The 16,762-nt window shown below is 37.8% G+C and overlaps 1 protein-coding gene across 1 annotated transcript; it reads right to left on the bottom strand.

Annotated features, from left to right (window-relative positions):
• Window positions 1-1,405: 1,405 nt before the first annotated feature.
• On the bottom strand, window positions 1,406-2,380 carry LOC150078249 (SCAN domain-containing protein 3-like). The gene has a single exon (XM_090384511.1). It carries the CDS (start codon window positions 2,378-2,380, stop codon window positions 1,406-1,408), a length of 975 nt encoding a protein of 324 aa, XP_090240637.1.
• Window positions 2,381-16,762: the final 14,382 nt, after the last annotated feature.

Raw genomic sequence — 16,762 nt, 5'->3', positions numbered from 1 at the left:
CCTCAGTGTCCAGGAAGTGGTGCTCCAGTCCTTTTGGGAAGTATCTCAATCTTGTTATTAGTAGCCCTCTGAGGTCTTCATAGTGTTGGCAATCATAGACTATGTGGCTCCAGCTTTCAGTAACAATAATGTGGGTGTTAACTAGACATTAAGGTAGTGGTGGCCAACCTTTTACATACCATGCGCCAATTTTTTCACATACGAGTTCAGATGCGCCATACAACTCAAGCACCTTTTCTACCTTCTTACGTTCATGGTTGGGGTTGGAAAATAGGGATAGGGGTAGGATCTGCTTCGCTTAGGGGAGGAAAAAGAATAACTCAAACACGCAACTAAATTAAATTATGTACGCCAGTTCTAAAGACACATGTTTATTGGAGCACCAATCTACAATAGTGAGAGATGATCTCTTGGACGAGAGGGCGACCGCTGTCGTGGAACCCGCCGATAGTGTTGCAGCTGCCGGAGAGTCTCGTTTGGTGAAAATAGCTCTGTACCACAGTTGTTGGATGTGATGAGAGCTCTGAGCGAGATGGAGCACCGAGAGCGAAATCAGGTTGGAACTTGGAGTCGTCTGTTCTCTCTGCTCGCTAGAAGGAGTCCAGGCATATCCTTAATAACCTTTTTAATAAAAGTATGTTTATGAACATAATTAACATTTTTAAATGATTTAATTATTGTATGTAAAGCAATTTCTATTACAGCACATAAACATTAATACCATTAATGAGACTTTTGAGCCTGTTTGGATTTCTCCAGTCTTTCAACGTTTGGTGTTAAATTTGTTACTGAGAGCAGCGGAGAATTCTTCAAATTTTAATCAGTCATTCGCGACCTCGTTTTGCTTTTCATCAATTTCGTGGATGAAAATGTTTGTTCACATCTGTATGTCGTTCCGAAACGACATATAATTTTTTGCAAATTTTCTTAGTTCTGGGAAATGTTCACAGGGTAATGAACGCCAGAAATTAATCATGGCAGAAGCATTTTGATCTGAAAAAGGCACATCAAATTTCATTTTTAATAATGAATTTGTTTTTAAATGAATAAGTTCCATTTGTATATTACTAGGCATCTCAATTATGGTTTGTTCACTAAGGAAAAATGGATTTATAAATGCGAACGTGTAGTTATTCTTCTTTAGCCAAATCATGAAAACGACTTTCAAATGACACTCGCAATACCTTGATTTTTTCAAGATATTTGGTCGAATTGCTATCATCCACAGCACATTCATTCTGCTCTTTCAAGTGTGGAAATTGACTTAAATCATGATTTTCTAACTGAGAGATGAACAGTTTTAATTTCATTTTAAATGAATCGATGCCATTTACTAAGCTAGGAAATAATTTATTCCTGCCTTGTAGTTTCGAATTTAGATCATTGAGATGACTAGTAACATCAACTAAAAATGCCAAATCAAATAGCCATTGTTATCTAATAATAAGGTTCTTTCATCGGGTAGTTCATTTTCCTGTTCTAAAAAATTATAAACAGGATTTTTTAATTTCCAAAATCTACTCAGAACCTGGCCTCCAGAAAGCCAGCGCACCTCACAATGAAGGACAAGTTCACCATATTCCAAATCTAACAACTCACAATATTCTCTGAATTCTCGTCTGTTTAATGCTCTCGCTCTAATTTTATTCACAAATTTCACAACCGGTAACATAACACGCTGCATATTTAAAGTTTTTCCACGCAGTGCCTCTTGGTGTATAATGCGGTGATATTTTAGTACAGGACGATTTAAAAAAATTTCAAGCAAAGTTGTAGTGCCATTGGCTTTACCTATCATTGACGGCGCTCCGTCAGTACACACACTGATGAGTTCACTATAATCTAATTTTAGATTTTCTAGGCACGATTTTAATTTTTCAAATATGTCTGATCCTCTTGTTTTACCATGCAATGACTCCAGACTGTCAAGTTCTTCAAAGACATTAAAATTATCATCAATTCCTCTTATAAAAATGCTTAACTGGGCTACACCACATATGTCCGTTGATTCATCCAAAGCTAGAGAAAAGAAAGTACAAGAATGGACAAGATCTTCCAGTTGCCGAGATACATCCTGAGAGAGTTCCTCGATACGTCTCGTAACTGTCTGCCTTGATATAGCAATTTCGTCCGCTTTCCTTTCAATAACTTTATTACCAAGATGACGTGCAAATATTTGGAGACAAGGCTTAACAATTTCTTCTCTGTCAGAAAAAGGTTTCTTTTTTCTCGCCAATACTAAAGCAATTTCATAGGACGCCTTTATCATCACCAAGTCTTCACAACTTACTTTAGGAAATATATTTTGTCTTCTTCTGATTTCTTCCTTTTTCTTAGTCACATATTCTTTTCGTAGCTCAGACCCAAGAACGAGCTTCATTTTTCCTTCTACGTTAGTCTGATGCTGATAGTGAAAGAAAGAGTTTGTGAAAGAGTACTTTCACAAACAATGCAAAACGGTTTTCCTGATGAACTTGCTATAAATAACAACTCATTTTCCGTAATATCACTTTCTGCTTTTCTTTTGCTCATTTTCTTTTGAACTGTGGTGGATAGAAGGAATAAAAAAAGAAAACAGAAAAGTACAAAACTCTAGAAGTCTAAATGTTGAAAAAGAACAAACAGATCACAAGTATGTACGTCGTATCACGCAGAATATCAATTGTAAACTGTCGAAAAATTTCGACGAACTGATGAGCAGGCGCGACCGGGGGGGAGCTCCCCCCTACTATTTTTTGAGTTGGCAAAATGCGATTGATGGAAATTTCTCGTAGATGAAAATACCTCAAATTTATCACTTCATTCTTTCCTTTTAACTCGAAAGACTTCCGACAAAGGATCTATTTGTATATTCTCAGCCCCCTGAAAAAGTCCCGTATTGCATTTATTTTCCCACTTGTGCATAGAGTTAGGCAACGGCCGTACAAAAGAATGGACGACTAGGTCCTCGATATATTTTCAGAGCCATAGATCACTTACGGTCAAAATTCAGAAGTGGAGACTATTTAATTTATTTCTTTTGCTAAATTGAGGGAATTGACACGTTTATGCACGTGTAAGTGGACAGAAGGTGGCGAGTGTCTTAAGCCGTATGCGGAAGGACCTGAAATGAAAGGAAATAGAACCAAAGAATCGGCAATATGGGCTTTGGGTACTTGAGAAATTTTATAATGAAATGCGCCACTTGTAATCTTCCAAAGCGCCACAGGTTGGCCACCCCTGCATTAAGGGCTATACTAGACGAGTGCTTAAACCGCTTGGTGTCAGCTGGTGTTGTGAATGCTTCTAAAACAGCAAACTACACGTAGCGCTCCTAACGTCAGATCGTTTGAAACTAGACGGGTCGCTTCGAACGTTGCATTGGGTACCACCAGCGACTCACATTTTCCATTCTCAGTTTCAAGATGGACGTGTGCTGCTTCCAACAGATGAATTTCCTTGATTTTGTGTTAGTAGATGCAATACACATTGAAGAAAGGAAGTAAGATCTTTTCGTTTTTCAAAAACAGTCCGTTACAATTCTTTCGGTCATGTTTTTTTTTTATGCCATTTTTTTTTTTTTTTTTTTTTTTTTTTTTTCCTGTATCATGCTGACAACGACGCTGTACTTTGCGGCTTACTGCTGCCTTTCATTGCTTTCAAGTTGTATGTATTGTCCATGAATCCCGGAAAAAAAATAGCCCATTTTCTTATTATTATAATAAGATTACTTAAGTAGGTAAAACTCCAGATCAGTGATTGACAGTTGCCACTTGCTGCTTTCCCCGCCCACTGTCACCCAACTTGATATGCCTAGGGTGTTTTCCCCCCAGTGGTGTATTCGGGCCGGAACAACGTTCCGGTACATTTTTTATAAATGTCATAATAGAAAATTAAATTTATACACCTAATGTTATGAAACAATGACATAATCAAAGGGGAGGGAGAAATATCTAATTTACCCATTGCTACTAAAAATATATATTAATAGTAATCTTTAAAATTAATAGATTTCTTTAAAAATTTATTTAAAAACAAAAATATAAATTTCGCAATGTAACTTGAACGTTTCTTATTAAAGTACAATGTGATAGATAAAGAGATCTAACGAATGAGATACTGTGATGCGTGCGAACGCTGCATTTTGATTCGCCATGAGCTGAACGCTAGAACTGGTTCTATGAACCGCGAGTCTGAAGTTATAAAAGTGTTGTATTGAAATTGGAAATTAAATGTTTCCGAACTGGGATGAACTATGTAATGATGAGAAGAAACAAAGCACAGTTCTGAACTTTATATTTATTGTAAATATTACTTCTACTTTAATAGTGTTTCATTAGTTTACGAAATACAAGTTTATTCACTTGCAGAGACAATTTATTAGTAGATTCTGGGTTATCTGTGTACAGAATCACGAATGTACATACATAATTTAAGTTAATAAAGAACCTTATTATTAAATAAGATGAAAACAGTAATCGGAACACTGCTGAAGAATATCCAATGCAACAGTACAACTAATGTTGGCGTTAAGAAATGTGCACGCTGTCTTCTTCCAAAACGAATTTTGAAAACCTTTTTTTTTCAAAGATAACTTCGGTGTCTTTCTTTCTTTTTTGAAAAGTATTGTGAAAGCAATGGAAGCACGCAGTAAGCCGCAAAGTACAGAGTCGTTGCCAGCGCGATACAGGAAAAAATATAGATAATAATAAAAAATAATAATGCACGCAACTGTTTCTTGGCACATAAAAACATGACCGAAAGAATTGCAACAGATTGTTTTTGAAAACATCGTACTTCCTTTCTTCTTCAATGTGTATTAACACAAAATCGAGGAAATTCATCTATTGGAAGCTACATTGGAAACGGGAAAAAACTGATAACACTGCAACGCGCATTTTGTGGGAGGTGGGGGTCTTATTTATTTTATTTCGCTATCTCTATTGATATGCTTACTCAATTTGATTACATGAAATAGGCAGTAATAAGGAGAAGTGCCCTCAAACCTCTGGTACCCACTTTCGCTACCTGACTGCAGTATCTAAATCAGAATTTTCCCGATCCAGATGGCGTTGTGATTTCCCTCGGTCTTGATAGAACCTAATTATGTCGGCAAGCCAGTGTCTGAGTCTATGAATAATTACAAACAATTATTATACCTTTGAAACATCTTTAATACATGTCATAATATATACAAGTACGCCATAATACATATTATAAATTCCATAAGTATAATATTTACAAATTCTTCTCAAAGTGAAGACAGCTCAAACATACCAGCAGATTCTAATCTGGTTACTTCATTGGATTTACCTTCTCTTGGTGAACAACATAGGCATACTTTTAACATTTATTCTTGCTCTATAACAGGTTAGGCTATCTTACCTAATATATATAATTCCTTCTAACATTATGGGAATCTTCTAATCTTGAAGCCATTCCAATTCAGTTTTAATGCCAAATTCACTTATCCTATTTCTATCTACCCTTAAAAATAAATAAATAAATTTTCTGTTTATACTCCGGGACGACCAAACAGAGGTGTTTAACAAGCTGTGATCTACTTTAATTTCTACCTTTGGTACAGAAACATCCTATAAGTATCAAGTTTCTTAATTTACGAAAATTTACCTTTCTATAAAGCATTAATGGTCTCTGCTGTCCCTAACATTTGTCGCAACTTTACCTTACCCTATTAATTGACACAAGTCCATCGAGTTATGCTCAGATGTCTGACATAACCATCTCCTTTTGTGTAAATCTGGCCTTAAACGTTTCTCTTAACATTTCATTTACCTAAAGCACTCAATCTATTACTCAGGGATACAAGAACCTTAATATTTGCAAACATACAAGTCCTTTGGTTCTAATACATTCGCTTATATTGTCTTACAATTTCCATTTTCTCTGCCACACTCCTTTTTGCTGTACTGCCCATTTTCAGGCCCACACACACGTGTGTGTGTGTGTGTATGTGTGTGTGTATATATATATATATATATATCTTGGAATTTACTTTGTGGCTTATATAGCATGAAAGTAACAGTCCACTTACTTTATTTCTATCTTGCTCTTGCCTTGTCTTAAGTTGATGTTCTATTGGGTATTTACTGCTGCTGCTTCAAACTTTCGGAAGGACCTCTGGTGATTGTCAATTATTAAATCTAAGAGATGGCCTTCATTCCAGTTTAGTAAGCTGTACTGCTGGCGGATTGTGGTAGACAAATAAGGACCGGCTCCACACTTCTATAGATTCCATAGGGACATCGCTTTATTTGGAGATTCTCTCTCCCTGTCAGGCACATAATTATCTTAACTATACAAGCACTATCATTATTTTCTCTTACTTCTCTCGCAACGCCGATCTTGTTCCGGACCTACACTCAGACTACGACTTCGACTCTGTGCCCCGACTCCTCTGTCTCATCCCCTATCTTTTTCCCCAAAATCACATGTTAATTTCTCTCATCTATTCGTTCGTCCTTCATCGCCTGATCTTTTCCACCAATTCCGTCGAATTCCTTTTTCTTAACCTTTATTTCCCGCCTATTTTCTTACTAAGAATATCGTATTCTTTGTTAATATTTCTTATTGTTTTTAAAATTCCTAACCTACAGCCTTCCCAGTGAATCGCTTACAGCAGCCCTCTTCCACAATTTGTCACGGGCCTTCACTGATTTGGCGTGACCACTAAGCCTTTCCTGTTGCTTGGTTTATGCCAGGCTCCTTACTTGCACTTATTTCTGGTGTGGTGTCCCTTTGTGAATTTTAAGTGAACCTTTTAGTCACCATTATCTATGCCTGAGCTCTTAATCGCCCCTTTTGTCAAAACTTCGAGTTGTTCTAAGTGACATTATCACTTCATCATCAGCCATTTTCAATCCACTGCAGGATGAACGCCTCTCCAGCAACTTTCCAGTTCCTTCTGTTTTGAGCACCGGCCATCCATTTACTACCCAAAAACTCATGAATTTCATCTATCCATCTCCGCCTTTGTCTTCCAGGTTTTCTTCTAGCTCCTCTTGGGTACCATTCTGTTATTTTCTAAGTCCATCTGTCATCATGTCTTCAAGCTATGTGTCCTGCCCAAGACCATTTTAGTTCTTTAGTTTTGATAAGAATGTCCTTTACTTGAGTTTGCTGCCTAATCCATGTGTTTCTCTTCTTATCTAACATTCTGATTCCCAATATAATTCATTCCATTCTTCGCTGTGTAGTTCTCAGCTTCTCTTCCATTCTTTTGGTGAGTGCCCAAGTTTATAAGTCATGGTGGGGAGTATACATTGATTCATTATTTTACGTTTCAGACAAACTGGGATATTGCTCTTCAGTATGTGACTATATTTCCTGAATGCTATCCATCCAAAATTTATTCTTCTCTTGACTTCCAGCCATTTATCATTATTACAGCTAATAACTTGTCCCAGATAAGTATATGACTCCACCTTTTCAATTACTGCTCCTTCAATCATTATTTCCCTTTCCGTGGCATACTTGTTCATTATTACTTTTGTTTTAGCCATATTCATCTTTAGTCCAAAATCCTTACTAACTGTGCATAACTGATTAAGATTTTCCTCTAATTCTTTGGGATCGTGGCTTATGACCACAATGTCAGCTGCAAATCGTAAATGGTTTAGGTACTCTCCGTTCACATTGACTCCTTTCTGCGACCAGTCTAATCTTCTGAAAGCTTCCTCAAGGGCAGCAGTAGACAGCTTCGGAGATATTGTGTCTCCTTGTCGAACTCCTTTCTCGATTTTAAATTTGCTACTGTCTTTGTCTAGTCTAATAAAGGAGGTAGCACTCTCATATATTTTCTTCAAAATCACAATATATGGGGTATCTATGCCTTGTCTTTCCAGTGCCTGAAACATTGCCTTATGCTGTATGGAGTCAAATGCCTTTTCAAAATCCACAAATGCCAGGCATAATGGTGTTTTATATTCATTTGCTTTCTCCATTAGCTGTGATATTACGTGAAGGTGATCCATAGTTGAGAATCCTGTCCTAAAGCCAGCTTGCTCTTTCGGTTGATTCTCATCAAGTATTCTTTCTAATCTGTTAGTAATGACCCTTGTGAACAACTTGTAGATGTGAGATAACAAGCTAATTGGTCTATAATTTCCAATTTCTGATTTATCTCCTTTCTTATGCAGCAAAACTATGATTGCATTATTCCACTGCTTAGGCGTCACACCTTTTCTAATGCACTTTGTGAAGAGCCTTGCCAGTTTTTGTATGTCTCTTCCTCCCAATTTTAACAACTCTACAGTAACTTCATCTTCCCCCGGGGCTTTCCGATTCTTCATTTTATTCAATGCATGTTCTACCTCATCAGGAAGAATATCGGGTATGGCGTATGTGTTGCTACTTTGCAATCCATCTTCCCCACTGCTGGCATCATTCCCTCGCTCCTTGTATAATTCTCTATAGTAGTCTTCTGCTATTTGAATTATGCCTTCTCTGCTGTTTATAAGTACACCATCGCTATTCTTCAGTTTCAGTATCATTTGTCTTTCTGTATTGCTGCTCATAGCTGCTGATTTAAATCCTTTGTTTTCCCTTAATGCTTGTTCTACTTTTCTTGTGTTAAATCTTCTTATGTCCTCTCTGAGTCTCTTTCTAATGGCTTTGCATAACTCAGTATACTCAATTTTCTCCCTGTCAGTGTTTTTCCTGCTCTTCATTTGTCGTCTTCAGTTCATCATGACAAGTGTTTCTTGACTAATTTTTTCTTCTTTGGATTTCTTTTTCCCTATAGGTTTCTTGGGCTTTATCACTTTCAGAAAGTTGTAATATTCCTCGTCGATATCTTGGTCCTGAGCAGTCTGCAGAAGCTCAAACTTGTTCTTAAGTTCCAGTACATACTGCTTTTTTTCCTCCTCTGTTATCTCCAAGACCTTTGCATTATTTACTCGAGTCAGTTTTTTCCTTTCCTACATCTATATCAAGTGTAGTAATATCTTACCATTCTGTGATCACTTCCAACATTTACCTTATTCAGGACGGTAACATCATTCACGATATATCTTCTGTTAGTGAGGATGAAGTCGATTTCATTAGTTGTTAATCCATTTGGACTCTTACATGTCCACTTTCTGTTCACCCTTTTCTTGAAAAAAGTGTTCATTACTGACAGTCCTTGAGATTCTGCAAATTCCACAAGTCTTTCACCTCTTTTATTTCTTTCACCAATTCCAAAATTTCCTATAGTTCCTCTTTCTGCGCTGTTTTGCCTTTTTCCAACCTTAGCATTGAAGTCCCCCATAATAATAGTGTAGTGGGTTTTCTGCTCATCTAGAAGACTCAATTTCGGTGTACATTTCTTCAAACTCTTCATCATCATGGCTCAATGTTGGTGAATAAATCATTATAATCTTTAGCTTGTACCTCTTAGAAATCTTGAGCATTAGTCTTGACACCCTTGGTGATGTACTTTTGAATTCCAAAATGTTATTTTTAAAATCTTTATGGACCAGAAACCCAACTCCACCTTCACTCTTTTCGCTGTTTCCATTGGTGTACAGCAGATTTCCACTTGATAAACTTATAAGTGATTCATTTCTTCTTCTTGTTTCAGCCAAACCGATGATATTCCAATTCACATTTTCTAATTCCTTTTCCAGCTCTAATATCCTGTCTTTACCGATGAGTGATCTTACGTTATAACAGGCCAAGTTCAGTTTCCGTGCATGGCAGCCTGGTCGTACTGAGAAATTCTTAGCACCCTCTGCTTCCACTCTGATCCTCTCGCTGCCGTAAGAGGGAGAGTGAAAGCTGCTGGGGACCGAGGGCCCTTTGTATTGTTGTGCTGTCATATGCTGGAGGGTTTGGTCTTTTCCTCTTCACGCTGACCAGGCGTCTTGAAGAGAACCACTCTACACGTTCGTTGCCACCTAAGTGACGTAACAGTGCTTACCATCGAGAAGGTGTGCATGAGTGGATTTTAGGGAGGCAGGCCAACCGGACTTCTCCTAAATCTTCTGTAATAGAAAGATATTGGATCCATCAGTGTTTTAGGCTGAGTGTCTGATAACACAGGATACCTGTTCCCCTCTAAGCCCATTATCACTTAGAACACTTAAATTTATACTAATATTTTCGTTGTTCCTAAATTCAACCTTCTTTAATTATTCTTTCACTCGCCGAGTCCCAAAACACCAGATCAAATAAGATCTACTCTTATAATTAAAAAAAAAAAAAAAAAAGTTTGCTCTATTGTAATTGTTTTTACGGAATAATATCGGTACAGTACGTTTTCTGGATGTTGATCTTCTAACGAAATTTCAGGAAAATATTTTTATTGATAGCTGCGTAACAAACTTCGAAAACTGTTGTCTTCTCATGAACATTCGTAAAATCAAACAACGCTAATCCTTTATTGCACGAAAAGAACTCCGTTACAGTGTGGGTAGTGGAGAATGTTTTCTGCTTCAAATGGATGGAAAGTATTCGTCAATGTTCCATCTGGAAATAATGTTGAGTGGTGGAAAGACAGGAGCATAGGTGTTTTATTCTGAAAAGTCCCGTGCGGTAAAATCAAACAGGAAATTACCCTTTATGTTACCGAAATATATGTTACTTTGTTTCCTGTAAGACACAGAGCCTTAGAAATACCTTAATCTCCGAATAAGAATAGCGGATAGAAATAAAAATTTTACAAATTGAAGAAAACAACATTTCAGTTGTTGTTGTTGTTTGGTTTTTAGGAGCATTAGCAACTAAGGCCATATTGCTTCGGAATATGCGGTGGTCATTCCCTAACCTTTCCGCATCCTCCATATTTGGTGGTGACGGGCTCGAACCCCGGTCTAATCAAGAAGCGCGTGGTACGCACTGCTGCTCCTTCCCACCTGGCTACGGAGGCGCCAACATTTCAGTAATATTTCAATTAGTGGGAGTTGGCCTGTCGGTACAGCACATAAAGCACAGATGCAAACATCGGTACTGATTTCTGCATCGCGGTATCAAATAGTAGTAGTTGTGGCATGTGATGCAAGAAAGCAAGTGTATGAGCTTATGTAGCATCAGCCAAAAAAAAAAAAAATCACACCATTCCCTCCAAATGCCTGTCCAGTTCCTCCTTAAATTTATTCAACCTACCAACTTCCACAACGACAGATGGAAGTTTGTTCCAGCAATTAACCACCCGCTGGCTAAAGGCAAATTTCCGCACATCTATTCTACATCTGTCTTTTCTTAATTTGAATTTATGCCCCCTTAGGTTCGTAATCTGAACAAGTGGAAGGATCCCATTAGAATTCAGCGTGCTCAACCCATTCAAGGCCTTATACAGTCTCCAGCCACTGCAATTTGCAGAACTTAAGCCTCTCTTGGTAAAAGGATCCCTTCATTCCCCTCGCCAATCTTGTTGCCCTTCTCTGTACACGCTCAAGCAAATCTACATCCTTCCTAAAATGAGGCCTCCAGACCTGTATGCAGTACTCAAGGCGTGGCCTGACCATTGCCTTATACAGAGGGACAATCACCTCCTTCTCCCTGCTAGCAAAATTCCTATATATCATTGACAAAACCCCATGACCTGCCCTGGCAGCCTGTCTGCATTGCTCAGAAAACTTCATATCTGACTGCACAATTACTCCCAGGTCTTTCATTTTCTACCACCTTAAGTGTAGTACCACTCAGTTGGTACGTTTCTCTGGGGTTACTTCTACCCATATGCAGTTCTTTGCATTTGTCAAGGTTAAACTTCAGTTGCCACTTCTTAGCCCATCTGCCCAAATTATCTAGATCCTGTTGCAGTAGCACACTGCCATTATTGTCATTAACAACCCTGCCAACCTTTGTATCATCTGCAAACTTCAACATTAAGCCTGATATAACTTCATCAATATCATTGATAAATATTCAAAAAAACAGTGGACCCAACACCGAACCCTGTGGGACTCCACTAATAACATTAGTCCACGAAGAGCAACACCCATTGATTACCACCCTCTGTCTTCTCCCACTTAACCATCCTTTTATCCATTGTAGCAACTTACCCTTAATACCATTCTGCTCCAATTTGTACAATAGTCTTCCATGCGCAACAGTGTCAAAAGCTTTCCTGAAATCCAAATATATGATATCAAATTTATTTTTTGCATCCAGTTCCTTTGTAACCACATCATAATATCTTATCAAATTTGTCAGACAAGACTTTTCCTTAACAAACCCATGTTGTGTCTGAATTATTGCTGCAGTCATGTCTAGATGATCCTGCAATGCATCTTTAACCAGTGACTCCATTATTTTACCCGGAACAGAAGTTAAACTAACTGGTCTGTAATTACTCGTGTCACCCTTCGATCCCCCTTTGTGAATTTGGGATACATTTGCACATATCCAGTCAGTGGGAACCTCCCCTGAGTCCAAGGATGCTCTCATAATTATGGCTAAGGGTTTGCTTAGTTGCTTTGCCGCCTCCTTTAATATAACTGGATAGATCCCATCCACCCCAGGTGCTTTTCTTATGTTTAACTTCGACAATTTCTCCTCCACCTTGCTTTCAGTTATTACAAAATCATTAAGTATCCTGCTACAATTTGATAACCTTCTGCCATTTTCAAACCTTAATAATTCCTCATGTGTGAATGTAGATGCAAAATACTCATTCAGTTTGTTAAATTCATAAATTATCAATATAACATCAAAACTCTGTATTGACATTCTGTAAAATAAAATAAAATAAAATAATGTTCTCGGGAGACTAACTATGTGTGTTTCAAACATAATATAAAACTCATTTTTTTTTTTTTAACCTATTTGAATTTGCTGGATGAATCCATCATCGTCGTTTTCTTTCTATTCGCAGTCAACTACATAAATACACAATACGTCCAACTTGAACAACATCCATCTTGAAACTTCGAATAGAAAAAGTGAGTCGCTGGTGATACCCAATGAAATGTTAGGAGCACCCGTCTGGTTTGAAACGATCTGACGTTAGGAGCGCTACATGTAGTTTGCTGTTTTGGAGGTATTCACGACGCCAACTTACGCTCGCGCAAAACAGCCAATCCAGGTTACAGCTACTCTCAAGGATATGTTGCAGTGCAGCCAGTGGCATCTGTAGTGACAAATCAAGCCAGCATGCAATACCAGCAACCATTATTAAGTCAATCTATGTCATCAGCTGACTAATTTTGATCTAAATCAACAACAAGCTATCAGTAACCAAACTCAAGCTCTTTCACAACCAACAATGTCTACAATATCAAAGATTAGCAGCAATATATCAACCCTAGTTAATGCAGACAACAGCAATGAATGGAAGACACCATCAAGAAAAACAAAGAAATAGCCCGGGATCTGATACAGAAATGACAAAGCAAAACAATACTCAACAGTAACGAGCAACAAATTCGATGTACTAGCTCGAGACACGGAAGAAGATAACGGAGAAGATGATCATGAAACGCAAACAAGGAAAACTCCTGCCGTACCTGCCATCCATATAGAAATTGAGGACATAAAACCATTACTAGGAAAACTAAACTCAATTGTTCCTGAAGAATATATGTACAAAATAGAAAACAGAAAAAAGATCAGAATTATGCCAAAAACTAGTAAAGCACATACGCTAATAGCCAAAGCACTAGAAAATACCTATTACATCTTTTATACCCATTCACCAAAAGAAAATAGATGCTATAGGGTTGTACTGCGAGATGTACACTACTCTACAGAATTAGATGACATCAAAGCTGATATAGAAAAACAACCATCAGGTTGTGAGGAATCTACAATATAAAACAGAGTATCCAAACTGCCTCTATCAATGTTTTTCATCGATCTAATGCCAAAAGCAAACAATAAAGATATATACAATATCCAATACATCCTTAACGCCAAAATAAAATTCGAACCACCTCATAAAAAGAGGGAACTAGTGCAGTGTAAAAGATGTCAACAAAATGGACACACCAAAACTTACTGCCAACGTCCATTCCGTTGCGTAAAATGCGCTAAAAACCACCCGAAAACCAGCTGTCCAAAAACTGACAAACTCCAGCTAAATGCGCTCTTTGTTCTTAATTAGACATCCAGCCAACTATAAAAGATGTACCGTTTACAGGGAGATCCAAGCAAGAAGATTTCCATCGAACAGGGTGAAACAACTGTCAGCAACAACAGGCAATTCAGAACAAGACACAAGACAACAACCTCAAGTCAGACCAGGATTATCCTACGCTCAAGTAGCGAAAGGAAGATCCTGCAAAACATGCCAATACAAGTGCAACATTCTCTTTTCAGACAAGCGGAAAATCAGGCAAGGTTGACAGAAGACATAAGAACGATGCTCAACCTGCTAACAGCACTTGTAGCAAAACTTAAATGATAAAATCGTTAAAAATTGCTCTGTAGAATGCCAATGGCCTGGATGGACATAGCCAGGAGGTAAAAACATTTATTATTGAACATAACTTAGATATCATGTTGATTACAGAAACACACTTTACAAACAGAAACCATTTTTAAATGAACTATAGCTACTACGACACAAAACATCCTGAAGTAACAGCTTGGGGAGGCTCAGCAATAATTGTTAAAAACTCCATAAAGCACCATGAGCTAACCAAGTACAAATCAAATTCTACCCAAGCAACGAGTATTGCAATTGAAGACTGGAGCGGTCCCATCACGATTTCTGCAGTCTACTGCTCACCAAGCTATAATAGTAAAAATGATTTCATAACCTTATTCGAAGCTTTTGGGAATAGATTTATCGCAGGAGGAGATTACAATGCCAAGCATGTACAGTGGGGGGGGGGGTTCAAGAAGAATAACACCGAGGGGACGAATACTACAAAGATTAATGCAAGAAAATCATTACGAACATTTATCTACCGGCGAACCAACATACTGGCCGACAGATAGGAGAAAAGTTCCCGATATATTAGACATCTTCATAACTAAAGGCATCGTGGAAGATCACACAGATATAACATCGAGTCTCGACCTATTTTTTGATCACTCCCCAGTAATAGCAAATTTGAGCTCGCATATTATAATCAGACAGAAACCACCAGTTCTTCATAATAAACACACAAGATTGAGAATACTTCCAAGAGCTAATAAATGAGAAAGTAAACTTAAAAATACCTCTTTAAACATCTGACAATATTGACCTAGCTGTAGAAAACCTAACAACTACAATACAAGCTGCTGTCTGGGAAGCTACACCAGAAATAAAAACACACAGGAAAAAACAGAATTTGCCAATCATCATAAAACAAACAATATCAGAAAAACTAAAACTAAGACGAGTCTGGCAACTGAGTAGACACCCTGAAGACAAAAGAAATTTTAATAACGCAGCAAGAAATTTAAAAAGAATGCTCTATGCAATAAAAAATGAGTCAATTCAAGAACATCTGGAACAGATAACTGCAACTGATGCCACTGACTATGCCTTGTGGAAAGCCACAAAAAGAATAAAACAGCCAACACAACCAGTACCACCCATCAAAAAACCTAACAATGACTGGGCAAAAAGTGACTCAGAAAAAGCCAACACCTTTAACTGAACACCTGGCAAAAGTTTTTCAACCATATCCCTCTGAATCTACAGCAGAAGAGGAAGAAGAAATCCATCGTTATCTTGAAGCTTCTTATCAACTGTCGCCACCTGTAAAAGCTTTCTCGCCAGCGAAAGTAAGGAGTATCATACAAAGAGAACTGCATTCTTAAAAAAGCTCCGGGGTATGATTTGATTACTGGTAAAATACTCAAAGAACTACCTCCAAAAGGACTAATATTTCTAACGCACATATACAATGCCATAATACGCGAGGGTTACTTCCCAGCAGCTTGGAAAGTTGCCCAAATAATAATGATACTAAAGCCTGAGAACCCTCCAATGAAGTAACATCATATCGGCCCATCAGTCTACTACCAATATTATCAAAAATAATAGAAAAACTAATATTAAAACGGTTGAAACCGATCCTAGAAGAAGAAGAAGAAGAAAACTTAATTCCACCACATCAATTCGGATTCAGACAGCAACATGGCACTATTGAATAAGTGCATAGAGTTGTAAATTTTATCAACAATTGTCTGGAAACAAAAAAAAATATTGCTCGGCTGTGTTCTTAGACATCAGCCAAGCATTCGAAAACGTTTGGCATGCAGGATTACTATACAGACTAAAGCAGGTACTACCTCACCAATTATATATAATTATCAAATCATACCTCACGGAAAGATATTACCAAGTGAAACTGAAAGAATAACAAACCAAGTTATACTCAATATTCTTTGGAGTGCCACAGGGGAGTGTCTTGGGACCAGTTTTGTATACAATGTACACCGCTGATCTCCCAAATTAACGATAACACCCTAGTAGCAACATTTGCTGATGACAGCAGAACTTGTAACTGATAAACCCAATAATTGCAACACAAAGGTTACAAGAACAACTTAACCGGACACAAGCTTGGCAAAAAAAAAAAAAAAAAAAATGGCGGATGAAAACCAATGAGACAAGAAACATGCCCACCATGGAAATTAAATGGCCACGCCATACCGCAAGCAGATGCTAAGTACCTTGGCATCCATATAGACAGACGCTTAAACTGGAGAAAGCACATTTGGACAAAGAGGAAACAACTTAGGCTAAAGGCTAGCAAGCTGTATTGGCTAATTGGAAGAGATTCCAAGTTATCATTGGCAAACAAGCTACTTATATACAATGTCATGCTGAAACCCGTGTGGACCTATGGCATCCAGCTTTGGGGCACCGCCAGCACCTCAAACATAGAAATACTACAGC

Source organism: Mastigoproctus giganteus, chromosome 11, assembly GCF_048544385.1.
Source record: "Mastigoproctus giganteus isolate SK-2022 chromosome 11, ASM4854438v1, whole genome shotgun sequence".
Taxonomy (NCBI): Eukaryota; Metazoa; Arthropoda; class Arachnida; order Uropygi; family Thelyphonidae; genus Mastigoproctus; species Mastigoproctus giganteus.
Note: the sequence above shows the minus strand (reverse complement) of the source record. Positions and strands in the feature narration are given on the sequence as shown.

Excerpts from the sequence above, each read along its gene's own strand:
- LOC150078249 (XM_090384511.1), bottom strand. The coding sequence starts at position 2,380 with ATGAAGCTCGTTCTTGGGTCTGAGCTACGAAAAGAATATGTGACTAAG.